Source organism: Phoxinus phoxinus (assembly GCF_949152265.1).
Source record: "Phoxinus phoxinus genome assembly, chromosome: 20".
Classification (NCBI taxonomy): Eukaryota; Metazoa; Chordata; class Actinopteri; order Cypriniformes; family Leuciscidae; genus Phoxinus; species Phoxinus phoxinus.
This window is the reverse complement of record NC_136895.1, coordinates 31,792,241-31,813,190: the sequence shown is the minus strand read 5'-3', so window position 1 is coordinate 31,813,190 and position 20,950 is coordinate 31,792,241. Positions and strand designations below refer to the sequence as shown.

The following is a 20,950-nucleotide window of genomic DNA, read 5'->3' as shown; positions in this document are numbered from 1 at the left end:
CGCCCGTGATTATCCGGGATTCTGAGGACGCGACCAATCAGAGAGCGGATGAGGGAAGAAGGCGGGGTAAGGGATCCTCGGAAACTCGGTTATTACAGCATCGTTAGTGGACACAAATAGGAACTGAATGGCCGGACCGCATTTTAAAATCATACTAAACCGTATTTAATGTTCAAAATCATTCGAAGTTGCGCGCAAAGCTATGTACATCCACGCCGCATAAACGTGAGAGGGATCCTTTGACGTCATTCTAATGCGGACCAATGAGCGGCCTCCATATGTGGGGCACGAGCAGCGTGACCTATCGAGACAGCGCACAGGCAGCATAGATGTAAAACTATAGATTGAAACATCGTTTTAAATGCTTATTATTATACAATTAATATCAAACAGGATTTTGATCAGTATTTACACGTGAACATAAATGTTTAGAGGTTCCTAGCCGCTCATCTATCTTCACGACTCTTAAAACGTTATATATTAAGCTGAGGGTTGAATCTAGTTTGTGAGGTTCTGTGCTCGCGCTGGAGTCGCTGGTGTTGGCGCATGCGCAGTGCGCGGGAACGTTATGAAACTGTGCTGATTTGTCCCGGTTGTGTGACTGGAGTTCACGGTGTTCCGAGCAGTTCTGCAGTGATTTCACGGATATATTTATTAAAACTGATATGATTATAACATCGGGACTCACATAAAATCACTTCTCTGCGTTTGAGCCGCCTCAGGTAAGTCTGCTCGCGCAGTCTCATGATATTTCACGAATTTATCGAATATAAACTCGACATAATTAACGTTACATAAAAACTGAATCCATGACCCATTTGTTAAAAACACACACAGACGTATTCAAACATAAACCTTTTGTTTATTTGTAATGTTTTTGTAATATTTTATGATGCAAGTGACCCAATTGAATGACCGAGGGTCCAATTATTAGACATTTCAAAATGATAACTTTTATTATTTATAATAATCTGGAAACTGCTTTATCATTTCGCTTTCATTTTGTTATGTAAAAAGTCATTAAAGGTGAAATATTATTGCATTTTTGATTATTTTATATTAATAAAATAATACACCAAAAGCATAATAATATATAAAATAGTAGAAATATGAATATTAAATAATTGTTAGTATTAGTAGCATAAGTATTACTAATAATAATTTAATTAAAACAGCTTAAAGTATTTATTAATGTTATTATTAATACAATAAAACAGCCTTCAACAAGTATTAGTATTATTATCAATAATTATCATCATCATTAATAACACTTGAAGGCTTTTTGGATTTAATGTGTTAATAATAATACTAGTTTTGATTGAACTAAACCTTAATTAAATGCTAATAAACCAATAATAAATCTAAAGTGTAATAATTTATTTGAAAAAATAAGCATAAGTGTATCACGATGCTTCATATATATAGTTCAATATAAATATTATTATTAGTATCAATATTATTTGTAAAAAAAAAAGATATTTTCATTCAAGTGTTTATCATTGTTATTATTGATAAGTATTATAACACAATAAAATAAAATTGTATATACTATAATAAATAATACTATTAATATTATTAAACATGTAATTAAATATAAAATAGTAAATAAACTTTACGTACACTCTCATATCACAGTTATGTTATGTATCACAGTACAGACCAGTGATGTTTAGTATAATATTTAGATTTATTATATAATATTATATTATGTATGTGCATTTACATTTAGTTAATTATAATAATTGAAAACAAGTATTTTTTGATTAACACATTAAATAAAAAAAGCCTAAAGTATTATTCATTCTATTAATTTAATGTGTTAATCAAAATAATAATAGTAATTATAATAATAATAATAATAAAAGTCTTCATGTATTAATTTACAGTCTTATTATTAATAATAATAATAAACAGCCTACTAGTATTATTAATTTAATGTTACTGATCATAATAATAATATATCTTTATCAATATATGTTGATTGGTCATGTGATTAATTGTGATATAGGGGCGTGATAATAATAATAATAGTAATAATAGTAATAATATTATATAGGGGTGTATGTTGATATCAGTTTATTATGATTATTATTATGATGATGATTATGAAGATGATGATGATGATGAAGATGATGTTTCAGGGATAGATCTGATCATGTCCTCCATCAACTCCGTGCACTGGTTCCGCAAGGGCCTCCGTCTCCATGACAACCCGGCGCTGCTGGAGGCGCTGCGCGGCGCCCAATCACTGCGCTGCGTTTACTTCCTGGACCCCTGGTTCGCCGGGGCCTCCAACCTGGGCGTCAACAGGTGGAGGTGAGGGACACACACACACACACACACACACACGCACACACACACACACACGCACACACACACACACACACAGTATATATATATGTATAATAATTCATAATAAATATTATTACAATTTCTTCAATGTTATTAAATCTATAAATAAATTAAAACTACAGCACAATAATGTATACACACACTATAATGAACTGTGACATGAGTGTGTGTCAGTAATATTAATACTTCAGTCATTATTATAACCAGAGACACTGTTAGAGTTCGAGTGAACAGCGCCACCTGGAGCGCGTATGGAGAACTACACTTTACTCTAATATGTGATGAACTTTGAATGTTGGGGTTTATCAGTTATGATCATCATATCTGTCATCATATAACATCTCTCCTTCACAATAACACATCTAAAAGATTATTAACTAACACATATATGTAGAATAATTCATATCATTAAAGTTAATTAAATGTTATTACATACAGTTGTAATAATGTATTAATTATGTTACAACATAAAGTATAGAAATATTATAATAAACGTGGTCGTTTTATAAACTGATTATGTCAAAGTTATTTCTTATTTCGTCACTATTGTCATGATCAGAAGTCAGTCATGAGAGTGTGAGGTATAGCGCCGTCTGGTGGCTCTTTAACCAACTACACAACACTTGCTGGACATGTTCGTTAGGATGATTGGGTTGATGATCAGTTATGAATGATTACAGGCGTTCTGTGTCTGAGAGCGGGGGTGTGCCTTATAAAGTGTTATTAACTGGGAAACGGTGTTATTCTCTGAACAGGCTCATCATTGGCAATTGCGGCGTTTATGGTTTGTTGTCATGGTTACTTTAGGTGTGTGTTTACGTCAGGGAACCGGTTTCCACAGCAACGGCCTACTTTCCTCACGCCAACTAGCACTACGTTATTTTGGGCACGTGTTTTCATAACTCAGGTTATTATGAAAGAGACTAGCCGAGAGAGAGAGAGAGTGTGTGTGTGTGTGTGTGTGTGTGTGTGTGAGAGAGAGAGAGAGTGTGTGTGTGTGTGTGAGAGAGAGAGAGTGTGTGTGTGTGTGTGTGTGAGTGTGTGAGAGAGAGAGAGAGAGAGAGTGTGTGTGTGTGTGTGTGTGTGTGAGAGAGAGAGAGAGAGAGCGAGAGAGAGTGTGTGTGAGAGAGTGTGTGAGAGAGTGTGTGTGAGAGAGAGAGATAGAGAGAGTGTGTGTGTGTGTGTGTGTGTGTGTGTGTGTGTGTGTGAGAGAGAGAGAGAGCGAGAGAGAGTGTGTGTGAGAGAGTGTGTGTGAGAGAGAGAGATAGAGAGAGTGTGTGTGTGTGTGTGTGTGTGTGTGTGAGAGAGAGAGAGAGAGAGTGTGTGTGTGTGTGTGTGTGTGTGTGTGTGTGTGTGTGTGTGTGTGTGTGTGAGAGAGAGCGAGAGAGTGTGTGTGAGAGAGTGTGTGAGAGAGAGAGAGAGATAGAGAGAGAGTGTGTGTGTGAGAGAGAGAGAGAGAGAGAGAGAGAGATAGAGAGAGAGAGTGCTCTAGTGGCCAGTGGAGGAACTGCAGTGTGTAATGTGTTGACTCAGGAGAGACTGTGGTGTGTGTTCTGTGGTGTGTGTTGTTACTCATGTTCTGTGGTGTGTGTTCTGTGGTGTGTGTATCACAGGTTTCTGCTGCAGTGTTTGGAGGATCTGGACTCTAGTCTTCGTAAACTCAACTCTCGTCTGTTCGTCATCCGCGGTCAACCGGCCAACATCTTCCCACGGCTCTTCAAGGTACGGCTCACTCCATCACTCTATCACTCCATCACTTCATCACTCTATCACTCCATCCCTCCATCACTCCATCACTCCATCCCTCTATCACTCCATCACTCCATCACTCCATCACTCCATCACTCCATCCCTCTATCACTCCATCACTTCATCACTCCATCACTCTATCACTCCATCACTTCATCACTCTATCACTCCATCACTCCATCACTTCATCACTCCATCACTCTATCACTCCATCACTCCATCACTTCATCACTCTATCACTCCATCCCTCCATCACTCCATCACTCCATCCCTCTATCACTCCATCACTCCATCACTTCATCACTTCATCACTCTATCACTCCATCACTCCATCACTCTATCACTCCATCACTTCATCACTCCATCACTCCATCACTCTATCACTCCATCACTCCATCCCTCTATCACTTCATCACTCTATCACTCCATCCCTCCATCACTCCATCACTCCATCCCTCTATCACTCCATCACTCCATCACTCCATCACTCCATCACTCCATCCCTCTATCACTCCATCACTTCATCACTCCATCACTCTATCACTCCATCACTTCATCACTCTATCACTCCATCACTCCATCACTTCATCACTCCATCACTCTATCACTCCATCACTCCATCACTCCATCACTTCATCACTCTATCACTCCATCCCTCCATCACTCCATCACTCCATCCCTCTATCACTCCATCACTCCATCACTTCATCACTCCATCACTCTATCACTCCATCACTCCATCACTCTATCCCTCTATCACTCCACCACTCCATCACTCCATCACTCCATCCCTCTATCACTCCATCACTCCATCCCTCTATCACTCCATCACTCCATCCCTCTATCACTCCATCCCTCTATCACTCCATCACTCCATCCCTCTATCACTCCATCCCTCCATCACTCCATCCCTCCACCACTCCATCACTCTATCACTTCATCACTCCATCCCTCTATCACTCCATCACTCCATCCCTCTATCACTCCATCCCTCCATCACTCCATCCCTCTATCACTCCATCACTCTATCACTCCATCACTTCATCACTCCATCCCTCTATCACTCCATCCCTCTATCACTCCACCACTACACCACTCCATCACTCTATCCCTCTATCACTTCATCCCTCTATCACTCCATCACTCCACCACTACACCACTCCATCACTCTATCACTCCATCACTCTATCACTCCATCACTCCATCACTCTATCACTCTATCACTCCATCACTCTATCCCTCTATCACTCCACCACTCCATCACTCCATCCCTCCATCACTCCATCACTCCATCACTCCATCCCTCTATCACTCCATCACTCCACCACTACACCACTCCATCACTCTATCACTCCATCACTCCATCACTTCATCACTCTATCACTCCATCACTCTATCACTCCATCACTCCATCACTCTATCCCTCTATCACTCCATCACTCCATCCCTACATCACTCCATCACTCCATCACTCCATCACTCTATCACTCCATCCCTCCATCACTCCATCCCTCCATCACTCCATCCCTCCATCACTCCATCCCTCCATCACTCTATCACTCCATCCCTCCATCACTCCATCCCTCTATCACTCCATCACTCCACCACTACACCACTCCATCACTCTATCACTCCATCACTTCATCACTCCATCACTCTATCACTCCATCACTCCATCACTCTATCACTCCATCCCTCCATCACTCCATCCCTCCATCACTCTATCACTCCATCACTCTATCACTCCATCCCTCCATCACTCCATCACTCCATCACTCTATCACTCCATCCCTCCATCACTCCATCACTCCATCACTCCATCCCTCCATCACTCCATCACTCCATCCCTCCATCACTCTATCACTCCATCACTCTATCACTCCATCCCTCCATCACTCCATCACTCCATCACTCTATCACTCTATCACTCCATCCCTCCATCACTCTATCACTCCATCACTCCACCACTCCACCACTCCATCACTCTATCACTCCATCACTCTATCACTCTATCACTCCATCACTCCATCACTCCATCACTCTATCACTCCATCCCTCCATCACCCCATCCCTCCATCACTCCATCCCTCCATCACTCCATCACTGCATCACTCCACCACTACATCCCTCTATCACTTCATCACTCTATCACTCCATCACTTCATCACTCTATCACTCCATCACTCCATCACTTCATCACTCCATCACTCTATCACTCCATCACTCCATCACTTCATCACTCCATCACTCTATCACTCCATCACTCTATCACTCCATCACTTCATCACTCTATCACTCCATCACTCCATCACTCTATCACTCCATCACTCTATCACTCCATCACTCCATCACTCTATCACTCCATCACTCTATCACTCTATCACTCCATCACTCCATCACTCTATCACTCTATCACTCCATCACTCTATCACTCCATCACTCTATCACTCTATCACTCCATCACTCCATCACTCCATCACTCTATCACTCTATCACTCCATCACTTCATCACTCTATCACTCCATCACTCCATCACTCTATCACTCTATCACTCCATCACTCTATCACTTCATCACTCCATCACTCCATCACTTCATCACTCCATCACTCCATCACTCTATCACTCCATCACTCTATCACTCCATCACTCCATCACTCTATCACTCTATCACTCTATCACTCTATCACTCCATCACTCTATCACTCCATCACTCTATCACTCCATCACTCTATCACTCTATCACTTCATCACTCTATCACTCCATCACTCTATCACTCTATCACTCCATCACTCCATCACTCTATCACTCCATCACTCTATCACTCTATCACTTCATCACTCTATCACTCCATCACTTCATCACTCTATCACTCCATCACTCCATCACTCTATCACTCCATCACTCCATCCCTCTATCCCTCTATCACTCCACCACTTCATCACTCCATCACTCTATCACTCTATCACTCTATCACTCCATCACTTCATCACTCCATCACTCCATCACTTCATCACTCTATCACTCTATCACTCCATCACTCCATCACTCTATCACTCCATCACTCCATCCCTCTATCCCTCTATCACTCCACCACTTCATCACTCCATCACTCTATCACTCTATCACTCCATCCCTCCACCACTCCATCACTCTATCACTCTATCACTCCATCACTTCATCACTCCATCCCTCCATCACTCTATCACTCCATCACTCCACCACTCCATCCCTCCACCACTCCATCACTCTATCACTCCATCACTCTATCACTCTATCACTCCATCACTCCATCACTTCATCACTCCATCACTCCATCCCTCCACCACTCCATCACTCTATCACTCCATCCCTCCATCACTCCATCCCTCCATCACTCCATCCCTCCATCACTCCATCACTCCACCACTACATCACTCTATCACTTCATCACTCTATCACTCCATCACTCCATCACTTCATCACTCCATCACTCTATCACTCTATCACTCCATCCCTCCATCACTCCATCCCTCCATCACTCCATCCCTCCATCACTCCATCACTCTATCACTCTATCACTCCATCCCTCCATCACTCCATCCCTCTATCACTCCATCACTCCATCCCTCCATCACTCCATCCCTCCATCACTCCATCCCTCCATCACTCTATCACTCTATCACTCCATCCCTTCATCACTCTATCACTCCATCACTCCATCACTTCATCACTCCATCACTCTATCACTCTATCACTCCATCCCTCCATCACTCCATCCCTCCATCACTCCATCCCTCCATCACTCCATCCCTCCATCACTCTATCACTCTATCACTCCATCCCTCCATCACTCCATCCCTCCATCACTCCATCCCTCCATCACTCTATCACTCTATCACTCCATCCCTCCACCACTCCATCACTTCATCACTCTATCACTCTATCACTCCACCACTCCATCACTCCATCACCGCTGTTAAAGCTTCACACAAATATCTAAATTAGCCCATGATTTACTTTTATGATGGACGAGTTGAGGGAGAGTAAATCATGGGCTAATTTTCATTTTTGGGTGAGCTATCCCTTTAAGTGCTCATTCAATCAGTAAATAACTGTGTGATAACCCGTGTGTGTGTGTGTGTGTGTGTCAGGAGTGGAAGGTGTCGCGGCTGACGTTCGAGTGCGACTCGGAGCCGTTCGGGAAGGAACGAGACGCTGCCATAAAGAAGCTGGCGTCTGAGGCGGGGGTGGAGGTCATCGTGAAGATCTCACACACACTCTACGACCTCGACCGGTGAGAGCACACACACACACACACACACACTGCCCAAACGAATGCTGTCCATGAACCGATTCACTGGGTGAATCAACTGATTGATTTAAAAGAGTCGAGTGACTGCAGGGACTCACCACTAGGGGTGTGTGTTCTTACATTACCCCAGCGCACCGACAACAGAGACTCCAGAATAACTCACGATTCTCACGCTGGAAATACTGAATTATTGTAGACAAATATGTTTGCGCTCTTTCACTGATGTATTTAAAATAATGTAGAAATGTGTGAACTATAAACAATACATATTGTTGCATTATATTGTGACCCCCGTACTCTTGACTGACGCTGTTGTCTGATTGGCTGTCAGGATCATCGAGCTGAACGGCGGTCAGCCTCCGCTAACGTTCAAGCGCTTCCAGACGCTAGCGAGCGGCATCGAGCCGCCAGAACCGCCGCTGGACGCGCCCACACTGGGGCTGATGGGAAACTGTGTGACGCCCGTCAGCGACAACCACACGGAGGAATACGGCGTCCCCCTGCTGGAGGAGCTGGGTAATGCATACACACACACACAAGAACACACACACTCACACTCATACAAGCACACACACACACACACACGCAAACACACACACACACTCATACAAGAACACACTCGCACACATGCGCAAACACACACACACACAAACACACACACACTCATACAAGCACACTCACGCAATCACTCACACACACACACATGCAATCACTCTCACACACACACTCTCACACACTCACACACTCACACACACACAGATCCAGTATGGTCAGAGCAGTGCATGATGTGTGTGTGTGTGTGTGTGTTCAGGCTTCGACACCGAGGGTTTGGCTCCTGCCGTGTGGCCCGGAGGAGAGTCAGAGGCGCTGAGACGCATGGACCTACACCTCGGACCCGATTCCACCGCGGTACGACATCACACACACACACACACACACTAACCGCTGTCCATCACTGAGCACTGACGGCATGTCTCTCTCACACACACACACACACACACACACACACACTAACCGCTGCCCATGACTGAGCACTGACGGCATGTCTCTCTCACACACACACACACACACACACACACACACTAACCGCTGCCCATGACTGAGCACTGACAGCATGTCTCTCACACACACACACACACACACACACACCGCTGCCCATGACTGAGCACTGACAGCATGTCTCTCACACACACAGGCGTGGCAGGAGAACTTCGAGCGGCCGAAGCAGAACTCGAGTCCTCTGCTGGCGAGTCCGCTGGGCTTGAGTCCGTACCTGCGCTTCGGCTGCCTGTCCTGCCGCCTGTTCCACTGCAGACTCACTCAGCTCTACAAGAAGGTACACACACTTTCACTTATATACCCTTAACCCCAACTGCAAATCTGCATCATCTATAATATCATAACATAAATCTGTTTTAGTCTTTGTGTCACAGTGTGTTCATGCATCTTCACCCAGTCCACAGTGATGAATAATATATGTAATACAAATAAGTGTGATTTACTAAACTGATCCGAGGGGCAGTGTATAACGTATAATTACACTGTGTGTGTGTGTGTGTGTGTGTGTGCAGGTGAAGAACAACGCAGAGCCGTCCATCTCTCTGTACGACAAGCTCTTATGGAGAGAGTTCTTCTACACGGCCGCCACCAATAACCCGCGCTTCGACCGCGCGGAGGGAAACCCGATCTGCATCCGCATCCCGTGGGACCGCAACCCCGAGGCGCTGGCCAAGTGGGCCGAGGCCCGCACCGGCTTCCCCTGGATCGACGCCATCATGACCCAGCTGCGGCAGGAGGGCTGGATCCATCATCTGGCCCGACACGCCGTGGCCTGCTTCCTGACCCGAGGAGACCTGTGGATCAGCTGGGAGGAGGGCATGAAGGTGAGGGGCTGCGCTTCTCACTCACCGGCCAGTTTGGCTACTAGATGTAATGTGGAGCCCTGCTCATGGGTGATGGCGTGTGTAATAACGTCACGTGTTGGCAGGTGTTCGAGGAGCTTCTGCTGGACGCGGACTGGAGTGTGAACGCCGGGAGCTGGCTCTGCCACTCCTGCAGCTCCTTCTTCCAGCAGTTCTTCCACTGCTACTGTCCCGTGGGATTCGGCCGGAGGATCGACCCCAACGGAGACTTCATCAGGTGGGAATACACACCACTGCATGCACTGCTAAAAATGCTTTTCTTACTTACTATTTTTGTCTTGTTTCCAATTTGTCTTGTTGTCTTGTATTTTTGTCTTGTTTTGTCTTGTTTCACACTCAGAAGAGCTGATTCAGTTCAGATTCACACTCATAAGAGCTGATTCAGTTCAGATTCACACTCATAAGAGCTGATTCAGTTCAGATTCACACTCATAAGAGCTGATTCAGTTCAGATTCACACTCAGAGGAGCTGATTCAGTTCAGATTCACACTCAGAGGAGCTGATTCAGTTCAGATTCAAACTCAGAAGAGCTGATTCAATTCAGATTCACACTCAGAAGAGCTGATTCAGTTTCAGATTCACACTCAGAAGAGCTGATTCAGTTCAGATTCACACTCAGAAGAGCTGATTCAGTTCAGATTCACACTCAGAAGAGCTGATTCAGTTCAGATTCACACTCATAAGAGCTGATTCAGTTCAGATTCACACTCATAAGAGCTGATTCAGTTCAGATTCTCACTCATAAGAGCTGATTCAGTTCAGATTCACACTCAGAGGAGCTGATTCAGTTCAGATTCACACTCAGAAGAGCTGATTCAGTTCATATTCACACTCAGAAGAGCTGATTCAGTTCAGATTCACACTCAGAAGAGCTGATTCAGTTCAGATTCACACTCAGAAGAGCTGATTCAGTTCAGATTCACACTCCGAGGAGCTGATTCAGTTCAGATTCACACTCCGAGGAGCTGATTCAGTTCAGATTCACACTCCGAGGAGCTGATTCAGTTCAGATTCACACTCCGAGGAGCTGATTCAGTTCAGATTCACACTCCGAGGAGCTGATTCAGTTCAGATTCACACTCCGAGGAGCTGATTCAGTTCAGATTCACACTCAGAGGAGCTGATTCAGTTCAGATTCACACTAAGAGGAGCTGATTCAGTTCAGATTCACACTCAAAGGAGCTGATTCAGTTCAGATTCACACTAAGAGGAGCTGATTCAGTTCAGATTCACACTAATAGGAGTTCAGTTGTGAATTCTGCTCAAGCCTCAGTTTTATCTTTTGACGTCTGTATGTTTGGGTGATTCTGGTTTTATGGAGGTTGTGATGTTAATCTCTCTCTTTGATTCCAGACGTTACTTACCTGTCCTCCGAGATTTTCCTGACAAGTTCATCTACGACCCCTGGAACGCGCCGGACGACGTGCAGCTCGCCGCTAAATGTGTGATCGGCGTGGACTATCCCAAACCGATGGTGAACCACGCGGAGGCCAGTCGCCTGAACATCGAGAGGATGAGGCAGATCTACCAGCAGCTCTCCAGATACCGCGGACTCAGTAAGAGCACATGCAACCTCCCGCTTACCAAGTTCTCCATCAGGGCTGCACGATTCATCGAAATCGGCAAAGGCTGCGATTATTTTATGCGCAGCTTGTCAGTGAATCACGGCTCTGTGATCAGTAGTAAATGCTCCATTTGAACACCAGAGGGCGCTCTCACACACACACACACACAGCAAATATGCCCCGCCGCAGCAGTACGATAACACACATCATTCCAGGAAACTGCTATCAGGCATCACACTATCTGTAGCTGACTAAACAGAAGATTGAAACGCTTTGATTAAACATGACTAATAAACACACGACTGCCTTATTCTGTGTAAGAAGCACATCATCTCACAGAAGGAGGAGCTCAACTGTCTCTCACACACACACACACACACACACACACACACACACACACACACACACACACACACAGAAGGAGGAGCTCAACTGTCTCTCACACACACACACACACACAGAAGGAGGAGCTCAACTGTCTCTCACACACACACACACACACACACACACACACACACACACACACACACAGAAGGAGGAGCTCAACTGTCTCTCACACACACACACACACACACACAGAAGGATGAGCTCAACTGTCGTTATGAAGTGAGTTAGGAGTAAAAGAATGCTATTAAATGTTGTCTTGTTGGACAAGAGGTTCATAAATGCTTCTCATGTTTGCAAAGATGTGTTGCTTTATCAAACGCACGTTATAAGCGACTCAAACTCGCAGTGCTTTCAGAGTGAGCCGCGTTTACTGAGCCGTGCGTCACTGACAAGCTGCGCATAACAATCAATATAATCCAAATCGGTTAAGCGCGTAACAATTTCCATGTTAATTGCGATTAAACATGCAGCCCTATTTTCCATTTTCTACTTCTAATCTTCTTTCATCCGTCAGGTCTTCTCGCCGCCGTTCCGTCCAACCACACGGAGGACGTGGGTGTAAATGATGCCCGAGGGGCAACAGCGCCCCCTGAGCACCGGAGGATGCCGAGCAGTGCGCCGTCTCAACGTGAGTGTTTACAACCAGACGTCAACATCACTCAAAGGAGCTGATTCAGATCAGATTCACACTCAAAGGAGCTGATTCAGTTCAGATTCAGACTCAAAGGAGCTGATTCAGATCAGATTCACACTCAGAAGAGCTGATTCAGTTCAGATTCACACTCAGAAGAGCTGATTCAGTTCAGATTCACACTCAGAAGAGCTGATTCAGATCAGATTCACACTCAAAGGAGCTGATTCAGTTCAGATTCAGACTCAAAGGAGCTGATTCAGTTCAGATTCACACTCAGAAGAGCTGATTCAGTTCAGATTCACACTCAGAATAGCTGATTAAGATCAGATTCAGACTCAAAGGAGCTGATTCAGATCAGATTCACACTCAAAGAAGCTTATTCTGTTCAGATTCACACTCAAAGGAGCTGATTCAGATCAGATTCACACTGTACGGAGCTGATTCAGATCAGATTCACACTCAAAGAAGCTGATTCAGTTCAGATTCACACTCAAAGAAGCTGATTCAGTTCAGATTCAGACTCAAAGGAGCTGATTCAGTTCAGATTCACACTGTAAGGAGCTGATTCAGTTCAGATTCAGACTCAAAGGAGCTGATTCAGTTCAGATTCACACTCAAAGAAGCTGATTCAGTTCAGATTCAGACTGTAAGGAGCTGAATCAGATCAGATTCACACTCAGAAGAACCGATTCAGTTCAGATTCACACTCAGAAGAGCTGCTTCAGATAAGATCCTCTGTAATGCTCTGTGTGTCCAGCAGGGGTCAGGAGAGAGCAGTCCGCACCGAAACATCGGGGCTCAAGATACCGACACTCCCTCGGTGAGTCCATCAACAAGTCATTTGTTTTACTTGATGACCTTTTATGAAGGTTTGCTGAAAATGTTTTCATGTTTGTCTCCTGCAGGCCACCGTACGTCGCCCTACACGAACCACAGCCACGAGTTCGCCGTCCCACAACAACCAGGTAAAAAGAAATGTGCATGAAAATATGTAATGTTTGGAAACTTCAATGATTTGCGAATAAAGTCTGATGTTGATTTGCTTCAGGGCGTTTGAGTTGGCCGGTCGGGGGCGCAACTGGAAAGAGGGAAAGGGAGGCGGAGCATAACGATTGCCATGGTGATAATGGCCCCTCCTCCTCAGCGCAACTGAAAGATTATGAGGTTCGTAAGAGTTTAAAACTAACAATGTTTTGCTAATTTAATAGTAGAAACGCTCAGCTCTATTTAACAATATAAATTCTTGTTGTTTTTTTCCAGAAGAGGCGGGAAGACGCAGGGGGCGTGGCCTTCTCTTCCTAAGCCCCACCCACTGACGGATTCGCAAAATGTATCGTAAAATTTCCCTCGCGTGTTAAGCACAAACATTCGGAGTAATTAAAAAAACGATTAAACGGCTGATCCAGTCAGATTGTGGCGTAGACCTGATTTTAACGTTTAAAAAAAGGCAAAATTATAATGTTTATTTATTATCCCGAGTATTGATTTTAAAAATCAGATGTAAATACTGTCGTGACCTTTCACATCAAAACGCTATATGAACGGTCTTGTTCGCCAGAGTCAAACGAATGTTCGTCTAAATGTTTTGATAGCTCTGGGTTTATATTGTACTTGACGAACACGTGAACCAAAGCTCAAGTCTTATTGGTCGACGCATTTTCGTGGCCAAATGAGAAACAATAGTTTGTTTTTATCGTTTCTATTCAAAGTATGTCGATTTGTTTGACGTGAACACAAGTAATCGGAAACAACCGAAGAAGAACATGCCACATTTAGACTAAGTATTACCGAAGAACCGGCCTCACCTGTAAATACCTGCGTCTGTTTCCATGGCGATGTGAGTCACATGGTCCCGGGTCCAAACTACTTGTACCTATCACAGATGAAGGATTGTCCCATCTTCTGTATCAACGACTATCTTTTGTTTAGATTGTCGTTGAGATGAAAATGTTTGCTATATTATGTTCAAGTGTTTTTTGCACAGTTTACGTCATCGATCTTCCATCGCTCGCTGTACACTATTGTCACCTGTTATTTTCATCCATGTTTCCATCACTACGTCCTCCAGCATTTTGTATCTTATGGAGCAGTACATTTTTACTGCCTGTGTTTTTCTACAGAATATTCATAGCTGTTTTGAATTTTAAATATATAATATACAGTACATGTATATCGTACCAGCATTTGTTTCTTAGTCTGTGTGTGGTACCTCATCATTCAGCTAATAAAACATATTTTAACACAAATTGAGCATTGTATGTCTCTTATTGTATAGATTTATCCTATCACATGTTCAATATAGGCAATTTTTGTTAGTAACGTAACTGATTAGCATGCTAAGCTATCATAACGTGTTCAAGTTACTACATAAATTTCAGTTAGCAAGTTCACCGATTAGCCTGCTAACTTATCACATGTTCAATATAGGCAATTTTTGTTAGTAACGTAACTGATTAGCATGCTAAGCTATCATAACGTGTTCAAGTTACTACATAAATTTCAGTTAGAAAGTTCACCGATTAGCCTGCTAACCTATAAACATGTTCAATATTGTCATTTTTGTTAGTAACATAACTGATTAGCATGCTAAGCTATCATAACGTTTTTAATTTAGTAAGTAAATTTCAGTTAGCAAGTTCACCGATTAGCCTGCTAACTTATCACATGTTCAATATAGTCAATTATTGTTAGTAACGTAACTGATTAGCATGCTAAGCTATCAAAACTTGTTCAAGTTATTACATAAATTTCAGTTAGCAAGTTCACCGATTAGCCTGCTAACCTATGAACATGTTCAATATAGTCATTTTTGTTAGTAACATAACTGATTAGCATGCTAAGCTATCATAACGTTTTTAATTTAGTAAGTAAATTTCAGTTAGCAAGTTCACCGATTAGCCTGCTAACCTATCGCATGTTCAATATAGTCAATTATTGTTAGTAACGTAACTGATTAGCATGCTAAGCTATCAAAACTTGTTCAAGTTACTACATAAATTTCAGTTAGCAAGTTCACCGATTAGCCTGCTAACCTATCAAAATGTGTTTGTTACTACACACATTTTAGTTGGTAAGATAACTGATTAGCCTGCTAAGCTATCACAACGTGTTCAAGTAACTGCATACATTTTAGTGAGCAAGTTCACTGATTAACCTGCTAAGCTATCATGTTCAATATATAGTACAATTTAATTTGTAACATAGCTGATTAGCATGCTAAGCTATCGCAACGTGTTCAAATTAATACATAAATTTCAGTTAGCAAGATCACCGATTAACCAGCTAAGCTATATATTCAGATAGTTAGTTAGCTGATTAGCCTGTTAAAAATATCACACACTGCATACATATTAAATAGTTGTTACATAAATAATATTAATGAGCTAATTGATTAGCCTGTTAAGATATTATAATAATATACAATATTACAGTCAATAATTTAACCAATTAGCCTGCTTAGTTTCTGCACATAATCGTATCAAAATTAAGATTCAATCAAGATTCTTCTCAGACTTGAGAAAGAGTAAATAAAAGTATTTTTAAAAAAGTAATTGCGACTTTTCCCTCACAATTCTGACTTTTTTCTGCGCAATTCAGAATTTACGAGATATAAACTCACAATTGTGAGGAAAAAACTCACAATTGTGAGATGAAAAGTCACAATGACATTTTTTCTAAGGCGGAAACAATCTTCCATACATTACGATTTGCTTTTTGACATAAAAATGTGACTAGCGTAGCTAAAATTGTTCGTGTATTTTACGTTATCTGCTCATAACTGATCAAACTTGTGTAAAATTATCCATATCTGGAGAGGTTTGAATCATTGAACACACTTTCCCCAATATCTTTTACATGACTTTATTAAATTCAAATAACACAAACAGACATTTAACACACAACCGATAACGTCCCCGGAGAGGTCGGATACGGTCTAGAGAAACGCAAACTAACGTTCAAAAGCATCAGCGGTAAACGTGTCTTTGGTCGCAGATCTGAGATGATTTGAGAAACCCAACAGCATCAAACTGCAGTTACACACAGTACGACGTACACACAACTCTTCGTCTCGGACGTTGATTTGTCGAAAACATCCGCCAACGTCTCTGTAACGTGATGTTCTCGCTATAATCTACCGTTTAATGGCGGACGACACACCAACTTTCGTTATAATCTTCATCGTAATCCAGTTTCACTCTGATTTGTCTTTCCTCTTTCCTGTGACTTTATTGGCTACCGTCGAGCCCACCGAGGACACGCCCCCTGCCACCGCCGAGACTCCGCCCTTCACCAGGCCGACGCCCATCGAGGGGACGGCGCTCACAGCTGATTTGGTGATTTCGTAACTTTTCCCGCCCAGCCAGGAGACTCCGCCCACTGTGGCCCCGACCACACCCCTCATCACGCCCGTCACCCGCCAGATCATCCCGGGCGGAGCCGTCGCGAGATCCGTACCGCCATCTGCTGGCGATTAAAGGAACGTCGCTTAGTTACAGTAATGCATAAAACATTTAACATTAATAACCAGAAATAAAACCAAGACCAGGATATATATTTGATATTTTCTGGTGATGTGTAGCATGCAAACGTTTATTATGCATATCTTGCATCAGCAAACAACATTTTGTCCGAAACCAAGCATGAATTCCCAGCGCGCAGGAACGTCTCGGAGCAGAAGCGCGTTACTCCCGGAGGACACACACACACACTTAAATAGCCAACAGCAGATCTCACAACACTTCATCTCATGAGAGCGTGTGTGTGTGTGTGTGTGTGTGTGTGTGTGAGAGAGAGAGAGAGAGTGAGTGTGTCAGAAAGAGAGAGTGTGTGTGTGTGTGTGTGAGTGAGTTTGTGTGTGTGTGTGAGAGAGAGTGTGTGTGTATGTTTGTTTGTGTGCGTGCGCGTGTGAGAGAGAGTGTGTGTGTGTGTTTGTGAGAAAGAGTGTGTGTGTGTGTGTGTGTGTGTGTGTGTTTGAATGTGTGTGAGAGAGAGAGAGAGAGAGTGTGTGTGTTTGAATGTGTGTGAGAGAGAGAGAGTGTGTTTGAGTGAGTGAGTGTGAGCGAGTTTGTGTGTGTGTGATTGAATGTGTGAGAGAGAGCGAGAGAGAGTGTGTGTGTCAGAAAGTGAGAGAGAGGGTGAGGGTGTGTGTGTGTGTGTGAGAGAGAGAGAGAGTGAGAGAGAGAGAGAGTGAGAGAGAAAGCATGTGAGTGTGTGTCAGAAAGTAAAATGAGATTAATTATGCGTGTGATTTCCACATCGCTGTTCCAGGAGTCGATCCATATGGAGAAGATGAAGACGGAGTCTGGAGATATGATCAGTGATTATGGATTATGAATTATGACTGTACCTGCGGACGGACTGGGCTCTGTGTCTTCTTCTCCTCCTCCATATGTTTCACTCCTGGACTGAACTTCGGAATTCACACTCTACAAATCAGTCAGAAATAATAACATTCCCAAAGTTTACAAATTAATCAGTTTACACACATCTCAGAACTCAACAGGAGATCAGAGACAACAATATACAAGTGCAATTACTATAATTATTACTGCAATGTTTCCACAATCATGTCACTACAATATGGTCACTTTATATTCTTTATGTTAAACTTTCAAACACTTTCCTGGTGATATTTTTCTCCCTGTTATTATAATAATGTGCAATAATCTCTCAAATGCGACTTTAAATAATATTTCTGAAAGATGCACAATCGCTCCGAAGAAAAAGTGTTTATCATATGAAGAGATGCAGATTTCTCCTCACCTTCACCATGATCGTGCAGGTAATGTCACCGCATTCCTCTCCAGCCGCGCGCAGAACTCATCGGTGTGTGTGTGTGTGTGTGTGAAGAACATAAACTCCACTGTGGCGACGTGGCGCTCAATACAGACCAGGATGCGAATCAACCGGGCTCATGAATATTCATGACGCGTCAGTGCTCCTACGTGATTGGTTGAAAAGAGGGCGTATTGACTCGAGAGCGTGAGTTGTGAATAGCAATCGTGTTACGTGACTGGACGCTCCGAGAATATAAACAAGACACGTCAGCACGACCTAATTAATATTCATGAGCACCGCCTTCGCCATAGTAGTATTGGCCACTTCAACCCCCGGATATTGCGTCACAAGTGCTGGTCAGTCAAACACTACAGTAAATGTTAAAGAGTTTATATGTATAATCTGACTTTGGTTGAATATTGATTAACTCACATTGAACGTACAACAAAAATGTTAACCAGAACATCTCTAAAGAGTCTATGGAATTAACAATAGCAAACAACACTTAATTTAAATTAGAGTAGTTTGAATGCTAATTTATTAGGAACCCAATTTTACATGGTAAAATGATTCATATTTATTTCCAGGTTTAAGTAATCTCTGACTGTATCTGAAAGAGCTCTGTGAGGAGATGCAACTGTTACGTATCATTTTTATTTACATGCCGAAGCTCATTTCAACACAATTTATCTTATTTTGCAACATACCATAGACATGATATTTAATGACTGACAAACAAATGTGCGTTAGAGAGACTTTCAAGTTTCATAATTTACCTTATTTGGTAAACAGAAACTCACGTACAAAGAAAAACACACCAGTTCAAACGAGCAACACCCAGTATGTTTGTTCGACAGATCAACAGAGTTCAAATGACGTGCGACATCATGCGGTTCCGTTCGGTATGTCACATGATCCTCGAGTACAGTCATGTGACATCTTCGCTGAGCCGCACCGTCTCTGGCGTCCAGCTGGAGGGGCGGGACTTATGATCAGCGCTGCCACTCAAACGTTTCGACCTGCTGCGTGACTCCGCCCCCTCTAGAAGCTCCTCCTCCTCCTGCAGCTCACGCTTAAGCCCCGCCTCCATCGGGTCGTCTGTCACATCTGCGAGGAGATCAAGTCGTTGTTTATGATAATTTGATGGTGTTTTATAGCTTTTTAAAGAGTGAACGCTCAGCTGAATGTCTCAAAAGCATACGTTTATAGCGCTTTACCTCGCGTGAGTTCTGCCGTTTTCTGCTGCTCCGCGCGCACCTGACGCATCAAACCCAGGTTCCTCTGACTCGCCTCTGTGTGGCACACCATGGGACAAGGATAGTCCTTACCTGCACACACACACACACGGGTCAGAACATTACTAAACTGCAGTCGCAGCGATGGGTTAGTTAGCATCTAGCATCTTTGCGTACCGATAATGCAGCCGGCGCTGAGCTGGACGTCTTTAGGCGCTTTCCACGGCTCGTAAATATACTGCGAGGGGAAGTCCTTCAGCACGGGCAGGTACTTCCTGCAGATCCAACACAGAATGTCATGAATATTAAACAGTGGTGGGCGTGGTAGAACATTATGAATATTAAACAGTGGTGGGCGTGGCATAACATTATGAATATTAAACACTGGTGGGCGTGGCAGAACATTATGAATATTAAACAGTGGTGGGCGTGGCAGAACATTATGAATATTAAACACTGGGGGGCGTGGCAGAACATTATGAATATTAAAGAGTGGTGGGCGTGGCAGAACATTATGAATATTAAACAGTGGTGGGTGTGGCAGAACATTATGAATATTAAACACTGGTGGGCGTGGCAGAACATTATGAATATTAAACAGTGGTGGGCGTGGTAGAACATTATGAATATTAAACAGTGGTGGGCGTGGCATAACATTATGAATATTAAACACTGGTGGGCGTGGCAGAACATTATGAATATTAAACACTGGTGGGCGTGGTAGAACATTATGAATATTAAACAGTGGTGGGCGTGGCATAACATTATGAATATTAAACACTGGTGGGCGTGGCAGAACATTATGAATATTAAACAGTGGCGGGCGTGGCAGAACATTATGAATATTAAACAGTGGTGGGCGTGGCATAACATTATGAATATTAAAGAGTGGTGGGCGTGGCAGAACATTATGAATATTAAACAGTGGCGGGCGTGGCAAATCAAACTATTAAAGTGGGTTGTGTGGAGTGGGCGTGATCATACCTCAGATACTGTCCTTGAGGGTCAGTCCGACGACCGAAACGCACCGGGCA

The 20,950-nt window shown here is 43.2% G+C and overlaps 3 protein-coding genes across 9 annotated transcripts in view; 1 reads left to right on the top strand and 2 right to left on the bottom strand.

Moving 5' to 3' along the window:
* The first annotated feature begins 494 nt into the window (after window positions 1-494).
* Window positions 495-15,147, top strand: cry3b (cryptochrome circadian regulator 3b). 4 transcript variants are annotated; one of them, XM_079593805.1, is made up of 15 exons: window positions 495-722; window positions 2,142-2,316; window positions 3,966-4,074; window positions 8,234-8,376; window positions 8,726-8,910; window positions 9,206-9,303; window positions 9,590-9,730; window positions 9,966-10,277; window positions 10,382-10,533; window positions 11,671-11,873; window positions 12,784-12,897; window positions 13,664-13,723; window positions 13,809-13,868; window positions 13,952-14,067; window positions 14,164-15,147. In XM_079593805.1, exons 2-15 carry the CDS (start codon window positions 2,156-2,158, stop codon window positions 14,203-14,205), a joined length of 1,896 nt encoding a protein of 631 aa, XP_079449931.1. In that variant the 5' UTR covers window positions 495-722; window positions 2,142-2,155; the 3' UTR covers window positions 14,206-15,147. The 4 variants fall into 4 exon arrangements, with proteins under 4 accessions (XP_079449931.1, XP_079449933.1, XP_079449930.1 ...); XM_079593807.1 differs by having other exon boundaries at window positions 556-722; window positions 14,167-15,147; XM_079593804.1 differs by having other exon boundaries at window positions 556-722; window positions 13,661-13,723; window positions 14,164-15,146.
* Window positions 15,148-16,749: 1,602 nt separating this feature from the next.
* Window positions 16,750-18,918, bottom strand: LOC306988701 (transmembrane protein 263-B). Of its 2 annotated transcripts, none has more exons than XM_079593844.1 (3): window positions 18,667-18,907; window positions 18,251-18,329; window positions 16,750-17,364 (listed from the first exon to the last, which is right to left on the bottom strand). In XM_079593844.1, exons 1-3 carry the CDS (start codon window positions 18,673-18,675, stop codon window positions 17,096-17,098), a joined length of 357 nt encoding a protein of 118 aa, XP_079449970.1. In that variant the 5' UTR covers window positions 18,676-18,907; the 3' UTR covers window positions 16,750-17,095. The 2 variants fall into 2 exon arrangements, with proteins under 2 accessions (XP_079449970.1, XP_079449969.1); XM_079593843.1 differs by having other exon boundaries at window positions 16,757-17,367; window positions 18,667-18,918.
* Window positions 18,919-19,318: 400 nt separating this feature from the next.
* The window catches only part of cry4 (cryptochrome circadian regulator 4), an 8,101-nt gene continuing 6,469 nt past the window's right edge, over window positions 19,319-20,950 (bottom strand). For all 3 annotated transcript variants that reach the window (XM_079593809.1, XM_079593811.1, XM_079593810.1), the window contains 4 exons: window positions 20,901-20,950; window positions 20,094-20,191; window positions 19,899-20,009; window positions 19,319-19,788 (listed from right to left, as the gene is read on the bottom strand). The exon at window positions 20,901-20,950 is cut by the window's right edge and continues 102 nt beyond it. In XM_079593809.1, the coding sequence (XP_079449935.1) occupies window positions 19,610-19,788; window positions 19,899-20,009; window positions 20,094-20,191; window positions 20,901-20,950 (438 nt within the window). In that variant the 3' untranslated portion in view covers window positions 19,319-19,609. The remainder of the gene's footprint in view (window positions 19,789-19,898; window positions 20,010-20,093; window positions 20,192-20,900) is intronic.

Coding starts and splice junctions, on each gene's coding strand:
- cry3b (XM_079593804.1), top strand. CDS start 2,156: ATGTCCTCCATCAACTCCGTGCACTGGTTCCGCAAGGGCCTCCGTCTC. Junction 8,911..9,205: donor CCCCCTGCTGGAGGAGCTGG/GTAATGCATACA, acceptor GTGTGTGTTCAG/GCTTCGACACCGAGGGTTTG. Junction 13,869..13,951: donor CGCCGTCCCACAACAACCAG/GTAAAAAGAAAT, acceptor GATTTGCTTCAG/GGCGTTTGAGTTGGCCGGTC.
- LOC306988701 (XM_079593843.1), bottom strand. Junction 17,368..18,250: donor AGAGCCCAGTCCGTCCGCAG/GTACAGTCATAA, acceptor TTTAATCGCCAG/CAGATGGCGGTACGGATCTC.